Genomic DNA, 26,015 nt, shown 5'->3' with positions numbered 1-26,015 from the left:
GTGGGGTATTGTGTCAAGGCCTTTGCCAGGTCGAGGTAGGCTGTATGGACTGCCTTTCCTCATCAATGGCCTTGGTGACAGTCTCAAAAGTCAACCAAGTTTAAGAGGCAGGATCTGCCTTTGACAAAGCCAAACTGGGTTGGATCCAAAGTCTGCAAGTTCCCTATGTCTTTATTTATGAGTTCCATTATGATCCTCTCCATGGCTTTGCAGATAAGGCTTGTCAAGCTAATGGGGCGGTAATTTCCAGGGTCTGTGGAGGCACCGCCCTTATGAAGTGGGACCACAGTTGCCGTGCGCCACTCCTTGGGTACGTATCCTGAGGTGAGGCTAAGATTAAACAGCTGTCCTAACTGTGGGTTTAATTCCTCGTTGAGTTCGTGAAGCACACAGCCGGGGACACCATCCGGTCCCATGGATGCTGTGTTTTTTGCCTTAGTGAGGGCAGTTCTCAATGGTGGTTTGTTTGGTTTGCATTGGCATTTGAGGTTATGTAGGAAGTAAGTTTTTAATGCTACTTTTATATGTCTTTTTTATACAGCCCATTTGGGTAATATGGGAAGGTGAGGAGTTCCATTTTTAGCAGTGCTATGGGAGAACAAGCATTGTCCAGCTCTTTTGTTGGGCTTGTTCACACTTGGTAGCAGTTTGTTGAAGGATGTTTGGGTACGTGAAGGAATATGTTTGTAATATTGATGAGAGTGCTGGGCAGGTATTTGGTTTATAAATTAGTTTGTGGGCTAGCATTAGTTGGGTATAGCAAAGATAGTTTTGAGAAATCCAACCAGTTCAGTTCAGAGATTGCTTGGCAGTGGTGTGAGCAGTTTGGCTTTCCTGAGGCGAATTTGGCTATTTTATAGTAACGAGACTGAAGTTTATTGCTGAGGGATGAGTGAAGGTTAGTAAAGATGACACTACTGTAAAGTAGGGCAGGGATGAGTAAGGTACTTGCCGGTTTTGTTTGATGTTTTTGTCCATGTAAAGTGTGACGATAAAGTTTGCCAAGTTTAAAGTGCATTTTCTTTATTGCGTTGAGAATGTGCGTTTCAAAGGTGAGTTTGTTGTCAATTGTAATGCCTAGTTTGGCAGACTTATCTAAAAACGGAACTGAAATAGTAAAGATTTTGAAGTCTATATCTGGTGGCTTTGAAGAGAATAATAGAGGTTTTGTTTTGTTTTGGCATTTTAGTAGAAGTTGTGAATTGTTTAGCCATGATTCAATTTCTGTAAAAGCATTTTGAGTAACTGTGAGGAGGTCAAATTATTTGAAGTAGAGATTGTCGAATCGTCGGCGTATTGGATAATTTTACCTAGCTGAGAGACTTTGTGGAGGTCATTCATAAAGATGTTGAAGAGTAATGGTCCCAGAGTGGAACCCTGTGGGACTCCTATGTTTGACAGATAATCAGATTGGACGTTATGCCACTTTACAGATTGTCTGTTTAGGTATGATGTGAACCAGTTGAATGATTTGGGGGCGCAGCCAAGTTTTGTTAGTTGGTTCAGAAGTCTAGTATGTGATACTGTGTCAAAAGCCTTAGATCCAATAGGATTACTGAAGTGAGGTGATTTGTATCTAAGGCTTTGTTGACAGTATCGGTGAATGAGAGCAGGGCTGTAATGGTGAATGAGAGCAGGGCTGTAATAGTACAGTGCTGTGGGCAGAAGCCATGTTGAGTGGGAGACAGAAGATTATCCTCAATGAGGTACTTGAGTAATTGTGTGTCCTACACACTTCTCAAGGATTTTAGATAGTAGGGAATGTATAGAGATGGGGCGATAGTGGTCGTGAGAGTTTCCACATTTATGTAGTGGATTTTTTTTCCATAGATGTGGAATTTATCCTTCTACGAGAGAGCAGTTTATAAGAATACTAACTGGATATGCAGTTGCATTTGCTGCTAGTTGTAAATATTCTGGGGGAAGGGTTGTTAGCGGAAAGAGCATGGTTTGAGTTTTTTTTTTAATAGTTTACATTTGAGAGATGTGGGTACTGGTTGAATAGAAAATGAGCGAGTTAAGGAAGGATTGGAATTTTTGTTAGGAATGAATGATGCATTGTCATTTTGTATGAGATTATTACATTTTGTATGAGATTATTAGTATTCTGGGAGTATTGGTTTGGGCTTGTTTGAGGAGTCTGATTAATTTTTGGATGGTGGTAATGAAGTGGGTATTGAAGTCATGGGAAATTTGATTAGGGATCTTATCAGGTGCAGGAGAGGGATTCTGTAGAGTTCCAGGGTTGAGAAGGGTGGAGACTGACTTCCAGAATTTCTTTGGATTATTTTGTAAGGTTGTTATTTTAGAGGAGAAATAGTGTTTTTTTTTTTTTTTTTTTTTTTTTTTTCTTGTATTACTAGCTTCTTGGTTCTGTTTCTTAGTAGTTAGAATACAACACAACAAAATTAATTTCAATCTTTTTGCCAAGTTTTCTGTGCCTTGTCTCTGTGCAGGATGCATTGTTTGGTCACTTTTGTTAGCCATGGGGCATGATTCACTTTTGTTCACTTGATATGTATGGGGGCTGAGCTATTGAGTATCCAAGAAGAGCTTATTAAAGTAACTGCCTCGTCTTGGGGGATAGTTTTTAGTGGGAGCCAGTAATGGGTTTTTAGAATGCTTGAGAATTTATTTTGATCAAAGTGGGTGAGATTTCTGGTTTTGTAGGAGTGTGTATTGACTATATGAGGGTGAGTCCTGTGGGTGTATGCTGAGAGATTATCACTTAGTATGTTGGGTAGGGTGCCAAAGTTTGAGTAATTGTGGTGTGGGTAACTAATATCCAATCTAAGATAGATTTTGATCCTGTAGATAGGCCATGGGTGGGAGTTTTGATAAGCTGAGTAAAGCTGTGTAAATTTATGCTGTTGGCTGGGGAGTTGGAGGTAAGATTTTGCCAATTAATATTTGTATCTCCTAGGATTATAGTTTCATTTGATGGGTTTAGGTTTATAGAAACCCACCATGCTTCCAAGCCTGTATTTTAATTTACCAGACTTTTTTTTTTTTTCCATCAAAAAACTGAAAACTAGTCAACAGATATGTGCTGTTAGTGGATCTCCACTGTTTCATTGTGTACTCTTCAGCTACATAGTGCTAAAGCCATTTGTATGCCTTGGGTACATCGTACTAAAAACAAATCCATCAAATGGGTAGCTTCATTAAATAAATAATATAAAGCTCTAACATGAGGACTACAACATTGCCAACTACAACAATTGGAATAAATACGGTTTCTGTAAAATATTTGATTTATTTGGTTATGAATATATTACCAGTTTCAACAATGTTGTTTCATTATATTTCATACATACCAAGTGCATGTGTAGCTAATGCTAAACAAGTGCAGTTCAAGCTAAAGGGGAGAAAGTTCTGAAATTTGAAGTAGCAGTGCTTCAAAACATCCTTTATAATGCAAATTTTAAAATTCTTGGAAATTTAAAAATGATTATTTCAGAGCACTATTCCACTATTCTTTAATGTACTAATGCTTTGGAATAAAGTATTGCAAATGTTATTAAATAAGATATAAAGTTAGGATTTTAGAATGGATGCAGCTTTAAAAAGGCCAGTATAGAATAACCCCCTCTCCCAAAAAAAAAGCTTCTTAACTGCAACATGCTTGAGTTACTGTGACCTCAGATTTGTTATATAATTTGGTAGGAACTGATTTGGCACAGATTGTATTCCTTGAGAAGACCCTGTTTTTCACCGTGAATCAGAATAACTCATTGAAATTACCAGATTTTCTTTGCTGAGTGAAACGTGTCCTACTTTTTAGGATTTATAGCACAGCTATCCAAAGAATGTATTGAAACAAAATGGTAGAATTATGTAAGCTTCAGTATTCAGTTACTTTGGCTAAAGTTTTTTTTTTTTTTTTTAGATGGCTCCTAAGAGAAAGGCTCCTTTGAAAAGGAAACTTGCTGAGGAATTCCCTCCAGGAGAGGTGTTGGTGGACACTGCTAAGAAACAGTGGAAGTTGGGAACACCCATTGGTAAGGGTGGTTTTGGACTTCTGTACTTGGGTAAGTGTTGAATTCTAAGTATTGTTTCATTGTGAGGCAGGTTAATTTTAAGTGTGCACTTACCTGAGAAATAAAAAAAAATGGTATCAAATTGGTATTCAGTAAACTTTTTTGGCTAAGATTTTTTTGTGCGTGTTATCTGTTAGTGCTTACAAAGTAGATACTTAATGTGTACAACCAGTGCTGTTATCTTATTGCACTGAATTCACGTGAGGAAGTATACGCAAACTTAATATAATTATAGTTTATAAGTATTTCATAAGCAAAGCAGTGGCAAAAACGGTCATCCCTTGATTTTTTCCCACCCCAGCGAAATAGTCTGTAGAATTTATCAGTTTTTGCATCCAAAGATATTTAGTTAAATATTGCAACATACAGATGACATAAAGGCACATTAGTGTGGCAAAGCTGTTGTAGTGTTTCTACAATCCTCGCAGCAATGCAGATGTAGCGGAGAAGCATTGTAAACATAAACCACAAATCATCATTGATGAAGCTTGGGTCATATGGGATCACACCCGATTAGAGTTCTAGAAAAAGAAAAGTAGCATTTAATAATTGAAATTTCTACACAAGGTAATTTATAGTGTCTTGAGTACAAGAGAGATGGTCCTAAAATATCAGGAACAAGAGCAATGTGGAAGAATACCCAGACAGCTTCAATAGTTGTATGAACAACAGGACTAATAAAGAATTTTCAGTTGTAATTTGTCAGTACACACAACCCCATGTGAACTGTGGAAAAAGGCAATTCTGGGCACATTGCGGATAAGAGCATTCTTTGCTTACATCAAAGACCGAAGCTGTACTAATTTCAGTAACTCTAATTGTACTCTTACTTAGGAATGAGGTCCATTCTGGTCCTGATACTAACTTCTCTTCTCCAAATCTGTTTAGTTTCTAAGAAAGTGACAGAAGAGAAAAAAATCTGAATAGTACCCCAGGGTATAAATACATTCATATACAGATTGCCTTAAAGCCTTATTGCTATACTGTCTCCTACAGGTTACTGAGAGGTCATCTCTACCTGGCATACAAGGCATCTTTGGAGCCACCTCTGATGGACCTTTTGCAGATCTGCAAATTGAACTGCATCAGATCCACTAGATGCAGGGATTTAAATTTCGCTTGGCACATACATGTTGATGAGATGAATATGTCTGATAAGATTCCCATGCTGTGGAACATGCTCCTGTCCATGGAAAGCAGTCCATCTCTAGCCCTATTTAAGCATAATCTTGACCAGTAGATAGGAAATTCACTCCGGTTCCCTTCTCTTTAATAGTTTGAGCATTACTTAACTATCCCTCCTAATAAATGCTCATAATACATAGGGATACGATGGGATTGGATTGCACAGCAGTTATAAATGTCTCATGGTTGTTAACCTAGTATATACCTTGAACCTATAAGAAAAAAGGACAAAAGCAGGGTTAATCTGAACTTAAATATGCTACCACTACAAGTAACCCGATGTAAACTACAGAAGGAAGCCGTTCTGTGTACGCTGTGGGTGCTGAGAAGAGCCCTTTTTGGCAAACATCAGACAATGAACCAATACGAATTTCTTTCAGCTTTAGTTGGATCATATTTGACTGGGCTCAAGCTGCCTCCTCCTGAGCCAGGAAAGTTCTGAAGCTTTGACCCTTAAGCCACTTTTTTTCTTTTTCTTCTCTTTCTCCTGTTTCCTTTGTGTAGGGCAGTGGCCAGACTCTGTAGAAGGTGTTCTAATGCTTTGGAAACTGGATGGCTGATCCAAGTCCTTTGTGGCATGTTCCATATAGATTAGGCTACTGCAGCAGTGATCTTTTGAAACTTTTACTGTTATGGTACGTTTACCTACGCAACTGTACTTTCTAAGGGTATTTATAGATTGTGGTGGCATCTGTCATATTTGCCGACAACTCAAATGCAGACGGAAATAGCAAAATAAGCAAGGATATCTCAGTCCTCCTTCTTGGGGCCCATCTGCTTCCTGAGATGTTTCCCATCTGTCCCTTTCTGGAGGCAGTCAGGCGTCACCTGCCTCTCCACTCGTCCATATATATGGCCATCACTTGGACAGGTGAGTAAGGATGATCGTATCTAGAGAACAGTCCCGTCCCCCCCCCATTTCTAGACATCAGTCTCTTCCCCTTCAAGACATTGCACCCGGTTAGAAAGCTGTGAAAAAAGTGATATTCTGTCATTCAAAAAAAGTGCAGTGCAGGAGAACTACCAGATCAGTAAGGGCTACGTTTTTACTGTGTGTTCTTTAGATAAAATAAAATCGGCTAAAATCCTACTTTACCAAGTCCTGTATATGTACATGTTCTGACCCAGGTTAACTCTTTTTATAAATCTTTTAGCCTCTGTATGTATAATTAAATTCAGCTTAGCTTGCTGTTATGTTTTCCATTATGGTGAAATTATGTTTACAATACTTTGAGGCTATAAGTTTAATAAGGTTGTGTATTTTTCTTATCTCTCTACTTTGCCAGATTGTTAGCCTGTTTTTCTAAATAGTTGTATGCTCTCTTTAAACTAACATTTTGTATGTTTAAACATTTCTTGATTGTGTAAGTAGTATGGAGTTGGTCTCCCCGGGGCTCTGCTGAAAACGGACAGTCTTGCCCAGTAAACAAATGTAAAAAATAAAAAAAAAAAAATTCCAGAAGAGTCCTCCCACATGGCTGTAAGTTTCCTTCCCTCTGTATCCAAAAGAGACCAAATGTGCTATTTGAGCCTCCAAGACACCTACTTTCACATTAATGTGGCAAGTAAGTTGGGAAGTTTTCTTGGTTTCTCTGTTCCTGCATAGAAGCTGGTCATTTTCAGTTTTGGACACTGGCATTTGGTCTTCTCAGCCCTGAGAGTCTTAACCCTGGCACTCTGCATGTACTTGGTTTTCTCTTACCTAGAAGACTGGGTCCTGGTAGCTCCAACTCTGTACATCTTTGTAGCATCAATGAGGAAGCATTTTCTATTGCTTTTTCAGCCCCTAGGGATCTTCCAGGTCATGCTCAGTAATCCACATTCATTGGATGCAAATTACTCACTCTGTCTTGTCAAATTTATCTTCCTTCAGACAGATTTGTGTTTGAGGAGAATATTGTTTTGTATTCTACAGAACTGTTTCAGCAGCCATTTTTCCATAAATATTTAGACTCGCGGTAGCCACAGTCTTCATGGTTACAAACATCTAATGTCACTTGAGTGCTATATTGGACCTTCAAATCTCAATGGAGTCCTCTACTGGATCCTTCTGATTTCTAGATCAGAGTTTCTGAAAATGCAAGGATCATTCCAGTTGATGGTCTTGAGTCTAGCCATTCTCTGTGCAGACTCTTTCATGAGTTTATCCCTATTGTGACAGCCACCATAAATGCCTTGGACTAGATTATGGAAGTCTGAGGGACATTTTCAGGAGCAGAAAGTAAAATCCGGTACTTGATCACAAGCTGCATATAAATGTGGACATTACGGCTACCCTTCTAACCCTGCAGATATTTCAAGATTCACTCATCCAAGATGCCGTTGCCTTCCACGCCAGCAGTATGATATAGTTTGGTATCTCCAAGTAAGGGGAACCCGTTTGTGTCTCTTTCTCTCAGGAGGCCTTTTCCATCCGGTGCTTTTTTATTGACTGCCACATCCTTAGAAATTTGGATTGGTTGTTACCTGCTAATCATCACAAGCTGTATGTTAATCGATCTGTAACAAAGAACATCTTCTCTTTTCTGGGAGAAGCATTGCTACCCTATTTTTGCATCCCATTCAGTATGAAATGTAGCAGTTTCCTTTATTCCTTCCTTGGGAGGATGTCTAGAGATGCTGGTGTCATGATGTGACCCTCCTACCACTTCCTGCAGGCCGCTGCATTCTTCCTACATTTTTTCTTCTAGTTTTCTAAGATATCCAGGCTGCACAAGCCTGTGCTTCAACAAAGTATTAGTTTGGGGTGTGCACACCTGTGCATCCAGCATATTGTACGTTTTTTTATTTTTTTTTTCCCCCCTAACAGATTTGTTTCTTCAATTGAATTGTACAGGTTATAGGTCACATTAAAGGGGAGAAAAGTTTTGAAATGATTTATTGTGGTCTCATTTTTTTAGGTCACAGGGGTGTGTACACTTTTTTTTTTTTTTAAATATCCACTGTAAACCCTGTTCCATAGTGGCTGGAAAGCTGCGTCTCCCCAGCTACCTGATCAAATAGAAGTCCTTGGCTGGAAAGCTGCGTCTCCCCAGCTACCTGATCATATAGAAGTCCTTGGCTTAGCTCTTCAGGGCAAAAGGATTTCGGTTTGTGTTTACTGTAGCATTTAGAATGTTAAGTTTACAATGAGCGTACAGCTTGGATTATTTTGCTGCATTCTTACCTTCAGAGCAGAAGTCTTGTATGAATGGAATTGTTTCTAATTGACTGTAGTTTTGAAACACATTTTGGGAGGTGTGCCTGAATGTGGAAATCTTGAGAAATGCTTTTGCTTCTGTTGTATTAAGATTGTATGTGTGGTTACATAATCAGAACTTCTCTATTTTAAAAGGAGAACTTTTGAATGTATGTTTTGAGTTCCAAATTGGTGTTTGGGCCTCTGTTACACAGCTTCTTGGACAGTGGGAAGGTGGAGGCAAATTAATGATATTTCATGTAGTGAAGTTCTCACCAAACTAGGCGTCTTTCTTCATGGTGCAGAACAAACAAAAATCCCAGCCAAATAAAAGAGTATCCAAAAGGAAATGGCAGGAAGATAATTTGACACTAAACAAGGCATCCTTTCCAAAGAAGGATCAACCCTCTGCAAAAGCAATGACCTATGCCAAATCACAGAACACCCCTCCTATGCCAAGTCACAGAGCACCAGCACCCCCACCCTTCCTTCCCCCAAGCTCTCTCGGAACACTGCAGCCTGGCTGCAAATAGTCTCAAACAAATGAGTTCTGAGAATAATTTTGGAGAGGATACATTTCAGTGTATAGAAAATCCTCCCCCCTTTTGCGGGGAATTCCCCAACATCCACCCAGACCAGATTGTCATTTCTTCTAGTGCTCGATAGTATGGTAGAAACGGTGGTTATAGAACCAGTGCTTGCAATGCACAAAGGCTAAAGATTTTACTCCAGAATATTTTGGTACCAAAAAAGGAACAATCCTGGAGAACCCATTCTATTGTCCTTTCCATTACACCTTTGTAAGAGTTGTGAAATTCAAAGTGATCAATGGCTTCCAGACCCCTATTTCATGGTGACTCTAGATCTGAAGGATGCTTATATTCCTATTGCACCCAGTTACAGCAAAATTCAAAAACTTCCTGAATCTATCACTTTTCTACATTATTCTTATGCACCTGGAATGTTCAGTGTCTGTCCCTTGTGGTTGCTGAACCTTAGGCACCCACATTTTTTCTTATTTAGATGACTTGCTGTTGTGTGCAGATTCTGTATCTAGGGGCTGGTAGTCTTTAGACAAGGTTGCTTCCCTCCTTTCCCATCTGGGCTTCAAATGTCTTTCATCACACCCAATCAATGATTTATTTTTCTGTGATGTTGGGAAGACTCAACAACAAGAATGGTCTTCCTGCCTGAAGAGAAATTTCTGACTTACCAGGGCAATTTTTTTTTTGGGATTCCTCTCTTAAATGTGGCCTCAGCAAGAGAGTTCCTCAAAATTCTAGGCTTCATGGCATCGGTGATCCTCATTCTAACACTAGCCAGACTACACATGAGAAAAATTCAGTGGTACTTGAAGATTTGTTGGACCCAGCACCTTCATCCCTTTGATTTCCAGGTACTGGTATGGGCATTTATGAAACCATAACTGTATGGGTGAAGGGATCAAATGTCTCTGAATTTAGGACTCCCTTTCTCTTTGGACCCCAGTCCAATCTGTCCAGACGAACTCTTTTTAAGATTTTGCACGAGGAACAATATCCATTGGAGTTCAAATGCTAGGCCTTATGCGTCTTCAGGACCTGCTAAAGCGCACGCACCTAGCAATGTTGGCAGTGGTTCTTGCCTTAGATGTTCTTCACCACTTAACAGTTTCATATATTCAAAAATTCCAATGCCCTGGATCAACTAATCCATTGTCCCACCAGTGCCTCCAGTATCCTAGACCTGGTCATTATCAACATGGGAGATAGATGCTCCACACCAGTGGTCACCCCCTCATTGGTCAGGTCTGATCATAAGCTAATCACCCTGGACATCCACATCTCAGCCCCCCACCCCCCAGTAAGGAAAACTCCGTAAAAAAAACTTCTTCAAAGCCATCTTCATGCTACTCAAGTCAGAAGTGACTAACTTTGACACCCATGCAGATGGGAGCTGAAAGTTCGACTGCTGAATCCTACACTAAGGCACTGTAGGAGCACATCCACTCGTGTGTAAATTGTGCTATCCCAAATACAATCAAGATGCTCTCCTCCAAAAAAAGGAAGCCAGTCTGGTGGCCCTCTGCCATAAACTAACTATACAACAGAAGGAAGAAACTGTTGCAGAAAAGAGGAAAAACCCAGGATGCAAAAAACTCCCTTACCAGGCTCAGAAGCTGAGATTCCTCAAAATCCTCCAAAGACAACCACAAGGCATTCTATAGTTATGTCAAGAATCTAAATGGCAATTCTCAGATCTGCTCTGAGCTACAACAGAATGGCATTAAATATCCTGGCAGATCGATTTAGTGCCAACTTCGCCCCCTAAAGGGCCCATCTCAATAACAAACTATTTCAAATTCCGGTAATTACGGCCACACAGGTAGAAACTGCACTCTCCAGAGCTAAGAATACAGTACTACATGAACTACAAAATGAACTGGCACCTCACCCAAGTGTCATGTTTAATCATAGCCTCACCTCAGGCTTTGTGCCACTGAGTGGCACACAGCTACAGTTATCCCACTCCATAAGGGGGATCCACCTTGGATCCCGGGAACTACCGTCCCATCAGTCTGATGAGCCTGATCTGCAAGGGCATGGAACGCATTATCATGGAACTTGTAAACAAAGGCATTGGCAACCTTCAAACACTGGACCCCACCTACTTTGGGTTCATGAAGGGTCGATCTAGTCTCCTGAACCTGACTGAATTCTGTGAATCAGTCTACATAGCTGTGGATGAGGGTAAGGCAGTCCACACAGCCTATCTGGACCTCGCAAAGGCCCTCGACACCATCCCCCACTCTGGAATCATAGATAAACTTACTAAGCTGGGCATAAATCCCTATGGCACTTGATGGGTTGCCAACTGGCTTACTGAAAGAACCCAGACTGTAAAAGTAGCCAACTCCAAATCCAGCTCCAGACAAGTGGAGTACCTCTGGGTTCAGTCCTGGAACCACTCTTGTTTGGCATCTACTTCTCTGAAGTATAGACCAACACTAAGGGACTCTGGCTAACAAAGTTCGCAGATGACTGCAAACTGAGAGCCATTATTGAATCCTCAATTGATGTGGATACTCTACAAAAGGGCCTTACAGAAACAGATGCTTGGTGCCAGAGCCATGGGCTCAAGCTTAATGCCAAGAACTGTATAGTTATCCCCTTTGGGAAAAAACATGTATACATGAATTACCACATAGGTGGCAGTACACTAAAACACCAAAAGTGTGATGAGAGACTTAGGCACACAGGTGGGCAGTGGTCTCACCTTTGTTAACCACATCGCCACAACAGTCAGGAAATCCTTCTGTGTGGCCCACCTCATCACTAAGGGCTTTTCATCCAGAAAAAAGGAGGTCATTGTCCCACTGTACTCATCCCTCATTAGACCCATTATAGAGTGCAATGCCCCGTTTGGTGTGTACCTCACAAGACATCTGCAACAGCTTTTGAAGGCCGCAGAAATACCTCACTAAAAGAATCGAAGGCCTAAAAAAGATGCCCTATGCTGACTGTCTAAAAAAACTCAAGCTATACTCTGTGGCATATCGTCTACTCTGAGGCGACCTCTGCTTAACATACAAGGTCATGTCAAACCCTGAGCTGTTGGACAGGCTTCACTTACAGAAATTCTAATTCCTCTGAGCCACATGCTCCAGGGATCTAAACCTTGTCATCACAATGAACAAAACATGCTGGAGGGATAGGTTCCTGACCCAGAGACTCCCCATACTCTGGAATAGACTGCCCATACATGTCAAGCAGAGTGCCTCCTTGGTCCTCTTCAAAAGGAACCTTGACGATTGGATAAGAAATTCACCCCGGGGGATCACGTCAGTCACCCTGCTAGACTGGGGTCCAGGAAGTAAATATTGTGGGAAGAAATATCCAGGGAATTGTTATGGCTAGGCTTGTATAGGCTCTAGGGCCAATTTTTAGCCTCGTACCTACCTATGAACCTGTGTTTACTAGGCTAATGAACACCAGGACCTTTTTAAGCCTAGCCATGCATCCCAAATCTCTGACAAGTTCTGGTACCCTTGATAACTATAAGCAGAGGCTTGAGAGGTGAAACCTTTACAAACAGCAGCCGGAGAGATGAACCATTTACAGGTTACCTGTGTCCATTAGAGATATAATTGCCAAACCAGGGGTGAATTTCCTGTTCCCCATCCAGTCCAAGTTGCTTTTGAATTGAGATGGGGTTGTCTCTGGGATGCATACCTGTCTCTCTAGCAGGTTTAAGTCTTTAAAACAAGTAATTTTTGGTGTTATATTTGTGGATATGCTAGAGGTGCATCAGAGTGGGGTCTGACAATGCCCTGTATGCCAGGCATAGATCTGCCCTCAACAGCCTGTAGGAGACAACATACAGGGATAGGGCCTTGAGGCGGTCTGCATAAGACATTTTACTTCCTGTATTCTTGATGAGGAACCTTTGTGGACGTTCCTGTTGTTGGATATGCCTGGTTAGGTGCATTCCAAAGGGGGCATTGTACTCCATGATAGGTCTGATGAATGCTTAATAGTGGAACAATGCCTTCCTTGGATCTAGATGCCGTAACTTTGTTTATAAGTTGTGCAACATAGACTGATTTTCTCACTGTTGTAGACAAGTGATGGTCAAAGGCTAGGTTGTGTGTGTGTGTCCCTAAGCCCCTGACTATTGAGTCCTCTCTAAGGGGTGTGTTGTCAATATGATGGTTACCAGGGATGAATGACTTCCTTGAAGGATCCTATTATGCATTTTTTGGCTTTTAGTTTTAGTCCATGGCTCTGACACCAGCTGATTCTGTGTCAGCCCTTCCTGGAGAACATTTTGTGTCCGTGTGGGATTCCGTGATAACTCCTAATTTGCAACCATCTGCAAATTTAGTCAGCCAGAGACCACTAACATTGGCCTTTACTTCAGAGAAGTAAATGTTAAAAAGGAGCAGTCCTGGCTGTTTGTAGAGGTGGACTCCTCAATAACTTCCTGTTTTCTGTCTGAGAGCCAGTTTGCTATCCACCAGGTATCCTAGGAGTTTGCACCTAACCTCTTGAGTTTGTCAACAATGTCTGAGTGGGGTATTGTCAGATGTCTTGGTCAGGCCAAGGTAGGCAGTGTTAACAGTTTTGCCCTCACCCATTGCTTTGGTGACCTTCTCAAAGAAGTCCACCAGGTTGAGTAGCCACGAACTGTCCTTGACAAAACCAAACTGGGCTGAGTCCAGTCTCTGGAGGTTTACTATATTATTATTGAACACTTTTCATGATAATTCTTTCCATGGCTTTGCATATAAGACTAGTGAGACTTGTAGGACTGTAGTTTCCAGGGTCTGTAGATGGCCCACCTTTGTGCAGAGGGATGACTGTTGCTGTTCTCCATTCAGGAGGCATGAAGCCTGATTGGAGGCTATAATGAGTACCAATTCCAGTGGACCTGATGGGTCATGCTTCATGCTATGGGTCATGCTTCATGCTATTTAGAAGCCATCCTGGGATATTGTGGGGCCCATTGATGCAGTGTTTTTGGACTTAGAGCATTAAGGACATGTTCCTTAGTGTTAGCAGGGGGAATTGTATTTGATGGTATTTCCTGAGTGAAGGTTGATGGGGAGAGAGGGTAGTCGGAGCTGACCTTATTGGCCAGTAAGTTTGCTGCATCTTCTGGCTCAGTATAGGTAGCTCATTTACAATGAGCTATGCACACAGTTGTGTATTGCCTTTGAGATTGCAGACACAGCTAAATAATGCCTTGTGATTGTACTCTGGATCCTCTTCTAATGATTACAACACTGCCGTTTTGTGATGCCATGATGTGGTATCTGAACAAGCAAGGGGGAGGTACAAGGTTATATCCTCTTTGCTGGTTGGCAATGATGGCACTGCAGCAGTCTTGACTCTTTAGGCCTTCTACAGTCTGTCAGAGTAAAACACTGTGACAGACCTTCCTGAGTGAAAGTCTTCCAGGCCTTTAAACATATGTGGGGAAAACCTTAAGTAGATTTGGTAGCCTCCTTTCTAAATGGAGAACTGAACAAATTTTGTTAAAGACCTCCTTGAAGCCTTGTAAGACAAGACCTTGCATCATTCCCATGAGTCAGATATGTTCCTGTATGCTTTTCCACCCCTTCCAATGATTCCCAAGACACTTTCATTGTGGTTAACCCCCTTTTGGCCATACAGAGTTGATTCTCAGTTTTAATGGAATTGACCAAGGGCAGTTACCACAAGCTTAATCACACAGGATCTGTTTGCACAGCATCAGAGATGAATGGTACACACCAACTTAAAGTAATTGCAACAAACAGCCTGGATTATTCTGTTTTGATACCTTTTAGTCACTTGTTCCATGAGAATGGGCAAGCTGGTAGTTTGAGGCAAGAAAACCTGCAACTAGAAAATCTTGCATTTACAAGTGGAAGAAGTTTTCTAGGTGATGCCTAACCAATAATAGGCCCTGAAAAGGGTTTCAACCCCTCTAGTTTTGAATATTTGTGTGAGCTGTGTAGAGATGGTTTGTTGTATTCTTCTATCAAAGTACATCTTGCAGTCATCTCCGCTTACCCATGGATCCCCTCTTGTTTTTTGGATAAACAAGTGTTGCATGTGAGACTCCCTCAAAAGCAAATTGTTCTTCCTTGGAATCTTGACTTTGTTCTTAAAAAAAAAAAAAAAAAAAAATCACTATTTCTCTTTTGAACCTGCATCGTGGGTTAATTTATGGTTCATTACTTCAGAAGAGTTTAACTCCTTGCTCTAACCTCTGCAGGGCAAGTCTCTGAGCTGCAAGCTCTTAGGGTGGGTCAAGCTTATTTTTGTGTTGCATACTAATCCATCTTGTATACTTTAGTTGTTTGATGGTTTGAGTCAAAGTAAATTCAAAATCTCCTAATGTTCTATGATCCAAAAAAAAAAACAAAGGATAGAATATTCTACGTACCTTGGATGCACACAAGAAGCTCAGAACAGCCATTTAGAAATTCTGAATGGTTTTGTCTCCTGTACAGGGGCTAAGAAATGTCAACCTGTATCTAAGCAACTCATTGCATTATGGTTGTCCTCTGTTTTCTGTTACTTCCACCCTGGTTAATCTCTTTAGGCAAGGTTGTCTCGCTCTCTACTAAGGCCTTATCCTCTCCAGTTTCATATTGGAAAGGGGTAGACTCTAGAAGTATTCTAGAAGCAGCAACTTGGTACTAAGTTCATGTCTTCACAAAGCAGTACAGACTAGATTCCTTTTCCGTTCCAGAGCAGGCTTTGCTAGGACCATTCTCCAGGGACTCCTAGATCATTAATTATTTTTATACCTCCCAGATAGGGTAAGTGTTGGGAATCTACAGAAAATGCCACTGATGCAGTGGGAATGCTGAATATAGTACAGTTGCGCAAGTCCTACTTCAATGTAACAGAAGCTGTTTGAATTCCTCGCTGCCTCAGTGGCAGCACCTACCCACCCCCAGATAGTGCGATGCGTTTCAACTTCTTTGATTTGCTGGTGGTTGGATTTAATTTTTGTATGGTGGTATTTTGGTCTGCATATTTATTCTTGCTAGATTATTCTAGCTTAAAGTACTTTTCCTCTCCTCCTTTGTGGAAGCCTGGACACTCACTCGCTGTGACATTTCAAGGCTTCCCTTTCAGGATATCCTCTGCCAGTCAGCTGTCACAAGAAGAGACATAGAAGAAAGGCGCTGAAAACAGTGAATCGTTACCACACTTCAGTAGGAACACAAAACCGTATTTCTCTTTTAAATTAACCAAAACTTCTACTATAATCTTCTCCCCTTTGTACTGCCTAGTTTTTTTTGGATACTTTACCTTCTCCATCTGATAACAGTATCTTGAGGGAAGTAGTCCCTAATGAAGTGAGCTTGGCAGTGTTCGACTGGAAAAAGATTGTTCACGGGCTTTACATTTGAAATACAGATGGTAGATTTAGTGGTAACTGCTTAAGTTGCATTTTCAATCTTGGGTTTATATACTGAAATGTTTACCTGTGAGTGTGGTATTAATGAATTGTATTGATGGAATTTTTTTTTGTTTTACACAGCTGATGAAAATTCTTCAAAACCTGTCAGCAACAATGCTCCTTATGTGGTTAAAGTGGTAAGTGATGTATTCTGATTCGTAAGAATGCCTGTAAATTTTGACGTGTTGCAGTCACATAGCCAGTTCACACAAGCGCACTGTACATGCCAGAAACTTGCATTATCATTTTATTAGCTCAGAGTTTTTAACAAAATCGAATTTTCTTAATGGAACTTGCAAAATCCTGCGTTTCTTGTTGCTCACATTTCTTGTTAGTAGATGTACATGAAATTATTAAATATGTGTTGAGCTTGCCTACTTCAGTATGCCAGTTTTAATGAGTAGGTGAAACAATTTGAACAGCTTCACCAAAAACAGATTGAAACAGTTCAGCTTACATTAAATTTAAATCTGCATTTGTGCCCCCCCCTGTTTAGTGAGGCAATGTGTATTTAAATAAATGCTTTCTGGACCCTCCTTTGCTTATTTGTGATTGAATATATCTGCGTTTGTTTCCAGTTTGGAAGTTCTTACTGTATGGGATGTGCATGACATGACCTTGAGCTCCAGACAGTGAGAATGCATCTAGCGTCTGAGTGCCAGTTTTAATTTATCACTCTAGGAGGTCCTTCTATAAACATGTTGTTTTATTCATCACATATGGGTTTACTCCTCTTGCTACCTGAATGTCCGGCCAGTATAAAAAAAATTTCAGTCACTGTATGGTGTGTGGGACCTCTGATATTGGCCATAAAAGTGACGTCTGCACGCATAAGTCCTCAGAACCCCTCCACCGTCAGTTGAACATCATGTGTTCCTGCCATCCAGGCCATCTGATTCAGAAGAAATCTGATAAGTATCCCATTGGGGAACATTTTCAGTCATTTATTTTATACTAATGCTTGTTCATGTCATCCAGAAAGGGCAAGTGTAAGTGTGGCTGTCTGATACCTCACAAGGACGCCCACGATCAGTGGCTATTTTTGTTTAGGTAGGTTGCACGACTGCAAGGCCTGCATCATCTGCCAGGCGTTTGTGCCCAGAACTCTCCTCAGCTGTCTCCACGCACTCACCCTTTACCTAGAAAACAAACTTCTCAGACCGTTAACGTTTGGTATGAAAGGTTCCACCAACTTGCCTACCGAACCGCCAAAAAAGAAGGCCAAGACAGTCAGGCCTACTATTGCCGCTTTACCTCCTTTGACTCTCAGCCTGTTGCCGACATCGGCCTGGTTGGAGACTCTGGCACCACCTCTTCAGATACAGCGAATACTTACTTACACAGAAGCTGCACAATTCTGCATGGAGGGCACATCCACAGAGGCGTTTCTGACGCTGTGGGGAACCTGCGATTTTTGGTAGGACCATTGGATCCCTCGGTTACCTTACAGTCGCCTGCTACTAGGCCTTCCTCCATTCAGACGCCCGCTAGGCTGTCTCTCAAAAGGAAGGAGAAAAGAAAGCATGTGTCTCCTGACCGACAATACCACAGTGCTGTGGTATCTCAACAAGCAGGGGGGACTAAATCTTATTTGCTTTGCAGACTAGCTCTACTGGTGTGGGAATTGGCCACCTCCCAGGTTTGTAACCTTACAGGCGGTTTACAAAGCTTCACAACAGAATTCTCAGGCAGACTCCCTCAGCAGATCCATGATTAAAACACATGAATGGATGCTTCACAGGGATGTCTTCTTGGACCTGGTCCACCAGGGGTACACCTCAAATAGACCCGTTTGCCTCCTCCATCAACAGGAAACTTCCTTCCTTCTGCACCAGACTTCCAGACCTCAGGCTGTGGCAGCAGATGCCTTCTCAATCTCCTGGAAGGGGATGTTTCTCTATGCATCTCCCCCCTTCCCCCTTGTTCAGAAAGTCCTGCTGAAGATCCAGCAGGACAGACCAGAAATCTTGCTGGTGACTCCCTATTGGCCAAGACAGCATTGGCTCCCCCTCCTCTTACAGCTATCCAAGAGCAATCCCCATAAGTTACCCCCTCAGAGTGGACCTTCTCACACAGCACAAGGGAACCCAGATACACCCACAGTATCAATCTCTTCACCTCACCCTGTGGGTGATAGGATTGTGATCCCTTTCAGACACCTTTATAATGAGGACATGCTCACTGTCCTGCAGGAGTCCAGGAAATCTTGCCTATCAAAGTGGAAGAGATTTTCCATATGGTGTCTCAAAAGGCAGTTGTACCCACTGAAAAGCGAGACCCCTTTAGTACTTTCTATCCTGTATAAACTGTTTCAGACAGGGTTAGGTTCGTCATCCATCAAGACCCACTTGTCTGCCATTTAAGCACATCTTCCCTTGGATCCCCCCTAGCTTCCAGACTACCAGCAAAGCTATTCCTTAAAGGGGTCTTTCATCTCAGACCACCTAGGAAACCTTCTCCCCCCCCAAGGGACCTCAACTATGCTTTAGAGAGTATGGCAAAGAATAGGAATGTGAACCAAACCACAGCAAAAACTATAAGCATATGTCCCTCTTCACCACGAAACAGTCCAGAATATTCAAAGTAATTCAAATTAAAAATTTGAATGACGTTGAATATTCTGGACTGCTTCGTGCTGAATAGATATGTATGCTTATAGTTTTTGCTGTGGTTTGGTTCACATTCCCATTCTTTGTCATAATCTTTTATATATCTGGATTCAGTGAACCATTTATCCAGTTTGCTGCTGTTTTTATTGCTTTTTATGTTTTAGAGAAGGCTTACACTTCCCCATTCGAACCAACTGCTAAAGCTTCCATAAAACATTGCACATGGAAGACTCCTCCTCGTGGCCTTGACCTCAGCCAGGAGAGTGCCAGTTGCAAGCCCTCATGGCTATTCCACCCTTCCTAATATTCCATACTGACATGGTTACTCCTAGAACTAACCCTTCCTTCATGCCCAAGTTGGTGAATGACCTTTCCCTAATTCAAGCCATCCACCTACCAACCTTCTTCCCTAACCCACAGGGAGACAGAGTACTGCATTCCCTAGATGTGCACAGACTACTCAGATTTTACCTGTACATTATACAGGATGATCAACTGTTTGTCCCCTTCCACCCCAGGGCCCTAGGGAAGGCAGTATCTAAACAAACAGTTTCAGCATGGATTTCCAAAGCTATTACCTTTTGCTATAAACGCCATGGGAAATCCTGCAAGGTACTGTCAAAGCACATGCCACCAGGGCAATGGCCTCCTCTGGGGCCTTCAGAGGTTTGGATAACTGCACTATACTGGAAGCAGCCACTTGGTCTTCAGTGCACACCTTCACCAAACATTACAAGTTAGACCACATTTCTAAGGCCAGAGCTGGTTTTGCCAGGGCTATCCTTCATGGGTTCCAGGAGAACCCTACTAGCCCACCTCCCCCTTCACAGTGAGCTTTGGCATTCACCCATATGTGCTGAATACTGCAACATGTGAATAGAAGGACATAGAAAAGTTGTGTAAAATCTTACCATAACCATAGATGCCCTTCTCTTCCATGTTGCAGTATTCATTCCCACCCACCTACCCCTCCTGTTATACGGCATTTCCCTTTCTGGATGGCACATGACTGGCATTACCTTTGCTAGGACTGGTTGTGACTAGGGCTTACAGTTCTGAGGGCTGGTATGTGCAGACATAACTTTTATGGCCCACCTTCTGGTTGCCACATCAGACATCCCACTCGCCATACAGTGACTGAAATCATTTGTATACTGGCCGGGCGTTCGGGTAGCAAGAGGAGTAAACCCATATGTACTGAATACTGCAACATGGAAGAGAAGGACATCTGTGGTTATGATAAGATTTTACACAACGTTTCTATCTTGATCCCTAAAATAAAACCTTTTAAGCATCAGTGTGTCTAAGGAATAATGAGCCGAAACCAACAACTGCACTTGAAATACCCACCTGGGAGGTGGGCATACTATGAAGCACTGTTGTACTTGCTGTAGATTCAGCTTAGCTATCCGCTCTCCTTAATTGGATACATTCCTCTTCTACCTGTTTTCAGAGACAGTATCCGCAGTTGAAGTTTGCTTGCACAGTGATTGACAAGAGTTCCACATGCAGACCCATGCCTCAGCTGGAGCTTCACGAGAAAGCATGAAAATCAGAAGGTGGTAATTTGAGTCCTTCTAGAGGTAGGCTAATTGTTGAAACAGCCTTCAGGTTCCCACAGTGTATTAAAGTCATTGTGGGGTAGAAAAGGCTTGAAATTTATATCCTTTATTTTGTTTTTGCAAATGACAAGGGACCTGGCAGAGGCATATCTCTGACTTCATCTCGAATCATAGTTCCTGGGATGCAAGTGTTCACCGTGCCTTGGCTGATCAGCTAGAATACGAATGTAATCGGCCATCTCGCAAGGAGGGACCTTTAGTCTCGTACAACAGTACAAAGCTAGTAGGGGCTAAAAGTTGTGCTTCCCAGGTCTCCCTTTGCTCTAGCAACTACCGTTTACACAGGTAGAGAAGCTCTTCCCTTTCCTGGGCATTGCTAGTTCAGGGCTTTCACTTCTGGCAGATTTTTGAAGCCTGGTTGGGCCAGTTCATGCTGGAGTGGATCATACTGCTAGTGAGCATTTCATTTTATAGTATTAAAATTTACAGTTTAAAACCATGCATGTAATTGTGCAATGTGAGTATACAGTAAAGAAGTACCTCCTTTTGTGGTGCAGAGGGATGAAGTCCGTGTCCAAGCAAGCGGAGCTAGACTGCTGTCCTGTTCTTCCCATGCAGCTAGAGGGTAGGAGTGAATGGCTCACCCTGGTTTGCCCATCCTGGGGAGGGAAACTGTTATCCTAGTTAGTCAAATTGCTCATGTGCAATTGGAGGCTTGCACAGCAATAGTGACCATAGGACCAGGAGGCACTGTCTTGGTGGATCCAACCAAGTGATGGTAGCGATGTTTGACACTCTCAGACACTCACTCTCAGACACTCACTCTCAGACACTCACTCTCAGACACTCACATGCATGGTGAAGGCATCGAACAGCCTTGCAGTGATGAAGGTGCTTACATTGGCCACCAGTGAACAGGTGAAGGACTTGACCTTATATACATACCTGATGGCAGCATGTATGACTGAGGGAGAATTAACATAATTTCTAAAAAACGGTAGTTTAATGATTAGGATGAAAACTCCTGGCTGAGTTTGCAACCCTTCAGCTGAAAGAGCTTCCCCCTTTTAGGAAAGGGTGGAAATGAGCGCTGAAGCTGGTTATCACCCATCGTGGTGCAAAGGGGGTGGGATTGCAGCTCCAACACAGAACAAAACTGAAACGTCACAGCAGGTTCACTGTAAGAGCAGGGAATGCAGGCACTGGAGAGAGACACCTGCATTGCATTGTACAGTTTCTGCCTTGAAACGCTGCCTTTGGGGACGGAACGTGGGGCATAATAAAAATGTTGCTTCCTGGACGATGGCTTTCCATGACTGTCCTTTGTTCCCTCTCATCCAGTGAAAGAAGTGACTAACTGAATCCTTAAGAGGACTTGCAGCTGACGGGCAGCAGCAGTAAAAAAAAATAAAATTAAACTAGCATTTAAATTATTTTTTCCCAGCGTTGTATTTCCTGGATGACCATCTGCTTGCGACTGTTCTCATTTATACTTAAGGCCCCCATACTGCCCCCAAGAACCTGTACTTTCTTATAGGAATTAAGAATGCCCTTCTGAAAAGTTGGTACTTGAAAATGTTGATATAACACTTTGGAGTTGCAGGCCTGTATCAAGAATTATAGTCAATCCCATAAGGTAGAAGAAGCAAGAGATGCAAAATGTCATCCGCCATATGTACAAAATGTCATCTGCCATATGTTTTGAACAAAATGTTATCCGCCATATGTTTCGAACAAAATGTCATCCGCCATATGTTTCAAACCTAAAGCTTTGGGGCAACCAGTAACTCTGTGAATATCAGGGTGTAGGTGCCAGTAGCAACTTTTAAAAAGAGGAGACCCAGATTAGAGTTCAAAGCAAAGATAAAAGGAAGGGTATTGAATGTCTGAGCTATCACGGTGACTAGCCCAGATCCTAGTGCACTGGCATGAGTTGACAGAATGTTGAAGATCCCATCAGAACTTTTGCTGCAGAATTTTGGGCCTTCTGGCAGGCAGTCCAGAATTTGGGGAAAAAACAGTTTAGAGCTTTAATGGAGTTCAGGTGATAATAAAAGTACATAAATAACATTTACCATGTAAAAGACCTGAATAAGTTTGTCAGATGGCACTCCACAGATGAAAGCAAGATGTCTTGATGACCAATGTCACTTTCTGTAAATTACAATGCACTCTAAGGACTTTACCCCAAGATCTTTATTATTTTTATCACAAACTCCAAATGATTATAGTTTTACAAAATAAGTGGGGTCAGATACACTGCCTGTGATGAATGAATTGTAGCATGCAATAGCATGGCTTTTGACTTGAACATATAAATGTTTTTCAGCTTATTGGATTCAAGTAGACTTCTAGATTGTCTGATTGCTCATCTTGATTAAAAGAGAATGGCAGGTGAATACCACCTGAATAGCAGTGCAACAGAATACCTCTATTTTTTCAGGACCTGCCTTGGTGGTGGTATACCATGAAGCTTAGGGGAAATTACCCCTAGAGCATTTTGCACTGTTGCTCATGCATCTCAGAGGTATTTTGCCCCTTAGAAAAGCTGTGGGGAGTGGCCATTTAGGTAAGAGGCAAACCTCCAATAAACATTTCACAATCTACAGTATTAAATGGCACTAAAAGATTAAGCTGTGACCAAGCTGGAGTATAATTTACAGTCCCTCACTGTAAGGAGCCTAGCGCATTCCTTTTAAGCTGTGGTGTCTGCACTGGCATGCAAGCCTCCAGCATCAGATCCAGGTTGCTCTGCACTGTGCGCGCTCTCTGGGGTTGCTGCTCTGCACTTTGCGCTCCCCCTGGGCTTGCTGTTCTGCAGCAGACTTGAGACCTCCTGGAGAGTTGCTATCCAGAAAGCAGATATACGAGATGTGCTCAGGCAAGTAGTTGATGCAGATGTGAGCTTATTCAGTAAGCCTTTCCTTCCTTACTGTGTATCCTTGACTCCATGCTTGCTGACCATACTCATGTTTGTCCTGTTGGTGGAGAGGGGCATGGTTTTCCCTTCTTATCAGGATCCTGTAAAGAGCCCATAGACCAGAAGCCAGTATTTCTGAAATGGGAAAACACAGACTCTCCCTTATCCAGCAGCTTTCACCACATCCAGATGACCTGCAGGTGGTGCTTTGGCTCCCTGAAAAGTAGATGCTTTCTAAGCTCCCAGCTGAGTGAAATGAGATCATAACAAGATTCCTGCTGAAGTTCTGATCTGACACTGGTACCAGAGACTGTATTATTTTCCCATCTTGCCATCAAGAATCTAAAGTCTTGGACAAGAAAGGTAAGAACTCCTTGTTCAAACCCATAGAAATTACCATTGTAAAACGGGATGTGTTTGAGCATGGGGCCTTGTTTGAAAATACAAGGTGTGGGTGACAGTGAAAATAAGAGGGAGGGTCACATGGTGGTATGTCAATGGAAAAGCCTTCCAGAAAAACTAGTAAAGTCAAAATACAGTGAATGAATCCTGAAGTTGTAGGGTCAAAAATGGTGACTAACCTAAAAATGCATGCATGGTTCAAACATAAAGCCAGTCTAATGAAAGCTGTGGGAGCTTTAATCTGTTACTTTTCCACTAAATAATATCAAGACTTGGTTGACTATATACTCTTAAACTGCATCAGAATCTGCACTGAGATAGCAGAGCTTGACTATACCAGGTTCAAATGGCAGTATATTTTAGCTGTGGCTGTGGTACTTGCACAAGATTGCCAAATACAGTTCCTGAATTAAAAGAAAAAACTTTTTTATGCTTGTATAGTCGCACCTTTCTTACCATTTTAAAAGATGCTAACCAGTGTAGTTTCCCAGTTTCAAATCTTGTGTAAATTGACGGAATTAGTAGAGACGCAATTTATCTGTTTGAACAAGCCTAAATGTCTACTTTTTATCTTATTTTATTTTATTTTTTGAAGCCCTCCATTACCATTTCCAAAACTTTCATCTGAATTTAATTCTGTAGAACTGCTATTCCATATCCTTTCTTCATTCATACATAAGCTCTGGTGCTGCAACATTGTCTTCTTTCCTAGATTGGCAAACCACCATCTCCCCTACACATGTGAGTAGTAAAGAAGTCCTTAACAAATGGAGCCCTTAATGAAGAGATCCAGCAAATATTAAAATAAATGTATAAGTAAATCAGCTAAGTATGCCACATACAAGCATTTATGTATGATCTGAGGCTTGAGATGAATATTATGAAAATGTAGCCGCATATGACAGTTATCAAAAGTTAGAATTTTGCTTTTAGTTTTGCAAGTATTCATGCTCTCATCTCTCACACCTCATAATTTCTACTATTCCTAAAATACTACAACTTGCTTATACACCTTACCACATCAGTTCTACATCAGCTATGTGTAAAAAAAAAAAAAAAAAAAAAGTACGGTACTTATTTGTATTTTTTGTGTTACTGATCTTACACCTGTTATGCCTCACTTATCACCGTGAATTGCTTTAAATTTTACTGCTAATAATAATTGTTTTTTAATTGTAAACTAAACTTATGTATACTTAAATTGTCTGTAACCTGGAGCTTTTCTCCTCGGCCCTCCAATGAAAAAGGGCTCCTGGCCCAGCTGGACTGACCCGGTTAACAAATGTAAATAAGTAAATAAAAGTGTTTATTTTTAATATATTGACTTGACATTTACAGTGCACTGAAAAGCTCAATCAAGTCATTGAAGTCTGGGTAAATGTGAATGCAGTTTGTTCTCAGTACACAGTTATTGGAGCCAGGGACTTTGTAAGATCTTGGGAGTAGCAGCCACTCCAAAAGGCCAAGATGTGAACTGATAGTGAGCCCTAATGCTTTCGGTCTGTGGAAGTACTTTTGGCCCTTGTGAATAGAGATGTGAGGTAGGCATTCATGATCTTGGGTTTCTATCTGTGTCTTAAGGAAAAAGGAGGGGTAACAAGACTGCAGGTTTAATGTTTTTAATTTTTGGTCCTTGGGGAAGGTCCATAAGAGGTCTTCATAGCCTTTATTTCTAGTTGACTAAAGTTTCAAGTAGACCCCTTTGTTTTTTGACTTTTTAACGAAACCATTGTGTTAGCTCTTATACCAAGAGGACTTAGAGTAGAGGAAACTAGATGGATTTGTTCCTTTGGCATGCTAGGCACCTCTGCCTTTTTTTTTTTTTTTTTTTAAATTCCAGTCTGTAACTCTGGGAAATTATCTGTAGGACCTGCTTGCCTTGTGTTATGCCCTTCCATTTTTGAAGATGAGTCATCCTGTAATCTTGGTATGAAAGAGGATTGGAGGAGGTGAAGATAGGGTTGAGGTGAAGATATGAGGTGGGGATTGGGGGTTGAGGTGAAGATTTTAGGTAATAATTAGGGAGGGGGTTGAGGTGAAGATTTCAGGTAATGATTAGGGAGGGGGTTGAGGTGGAGATTTGAGGTAGTGTAAGTTAAGAGAAAAATATCCAAGTAGTAATGGTTACTTCTTGAGGATTGAAGACCATGGGGTCTCAAGCTTTCTCTTATGTTTTCT

At 41.6% G+C, this 26,015-nt stretch overlaps 1 protein-coding gene across 2 annotated transcripts in view; it reads left to right on the top strand.

Annotated features, from left to right (window-relative positions):
- The window catches only part of VRK1 (VRK serine/threonine kinase 1), an 867,990-nt gene that overhangs the window by 53,613 nt on the left and 788,362 nt on the right, over positions 1–26,015 (top strand). For both annotated transcript variants that reach the window (XM_044074643.1, XM_044074644.1), the window contains exons 2-3: positions 3,890–4,031; positions 16,426–16,481. In XM_044074643.1, the coding sequence (XP_043930578.1) occupies positions 3,890–4,031; positions 16,426–16,481 (198 nt within the window). The remainder of the gene's footprint in view (positions 1–3,889; positions 4,032–16,425; positions 16,482–26,015) is intronic.

This window comes from Protopterus annectens, chromosome 6.part0, assembly GCF_019279795.1.
Source record: "Protopterus annectens isolate FY-2018-M chromosome 6.part0, PAN1.0, whole genome shotgun sequence".
NCBI lineage: Eukaryota > Metazoa > Chordata > Ceratodontiformes > Protopteridae > Protopterus > Protopterus annectens.
The sequence above is the reverse complement of the archived record's forward strand: the minus strand, read 5'-3'. Positions and strand labels throughout refer to the sequence as shown.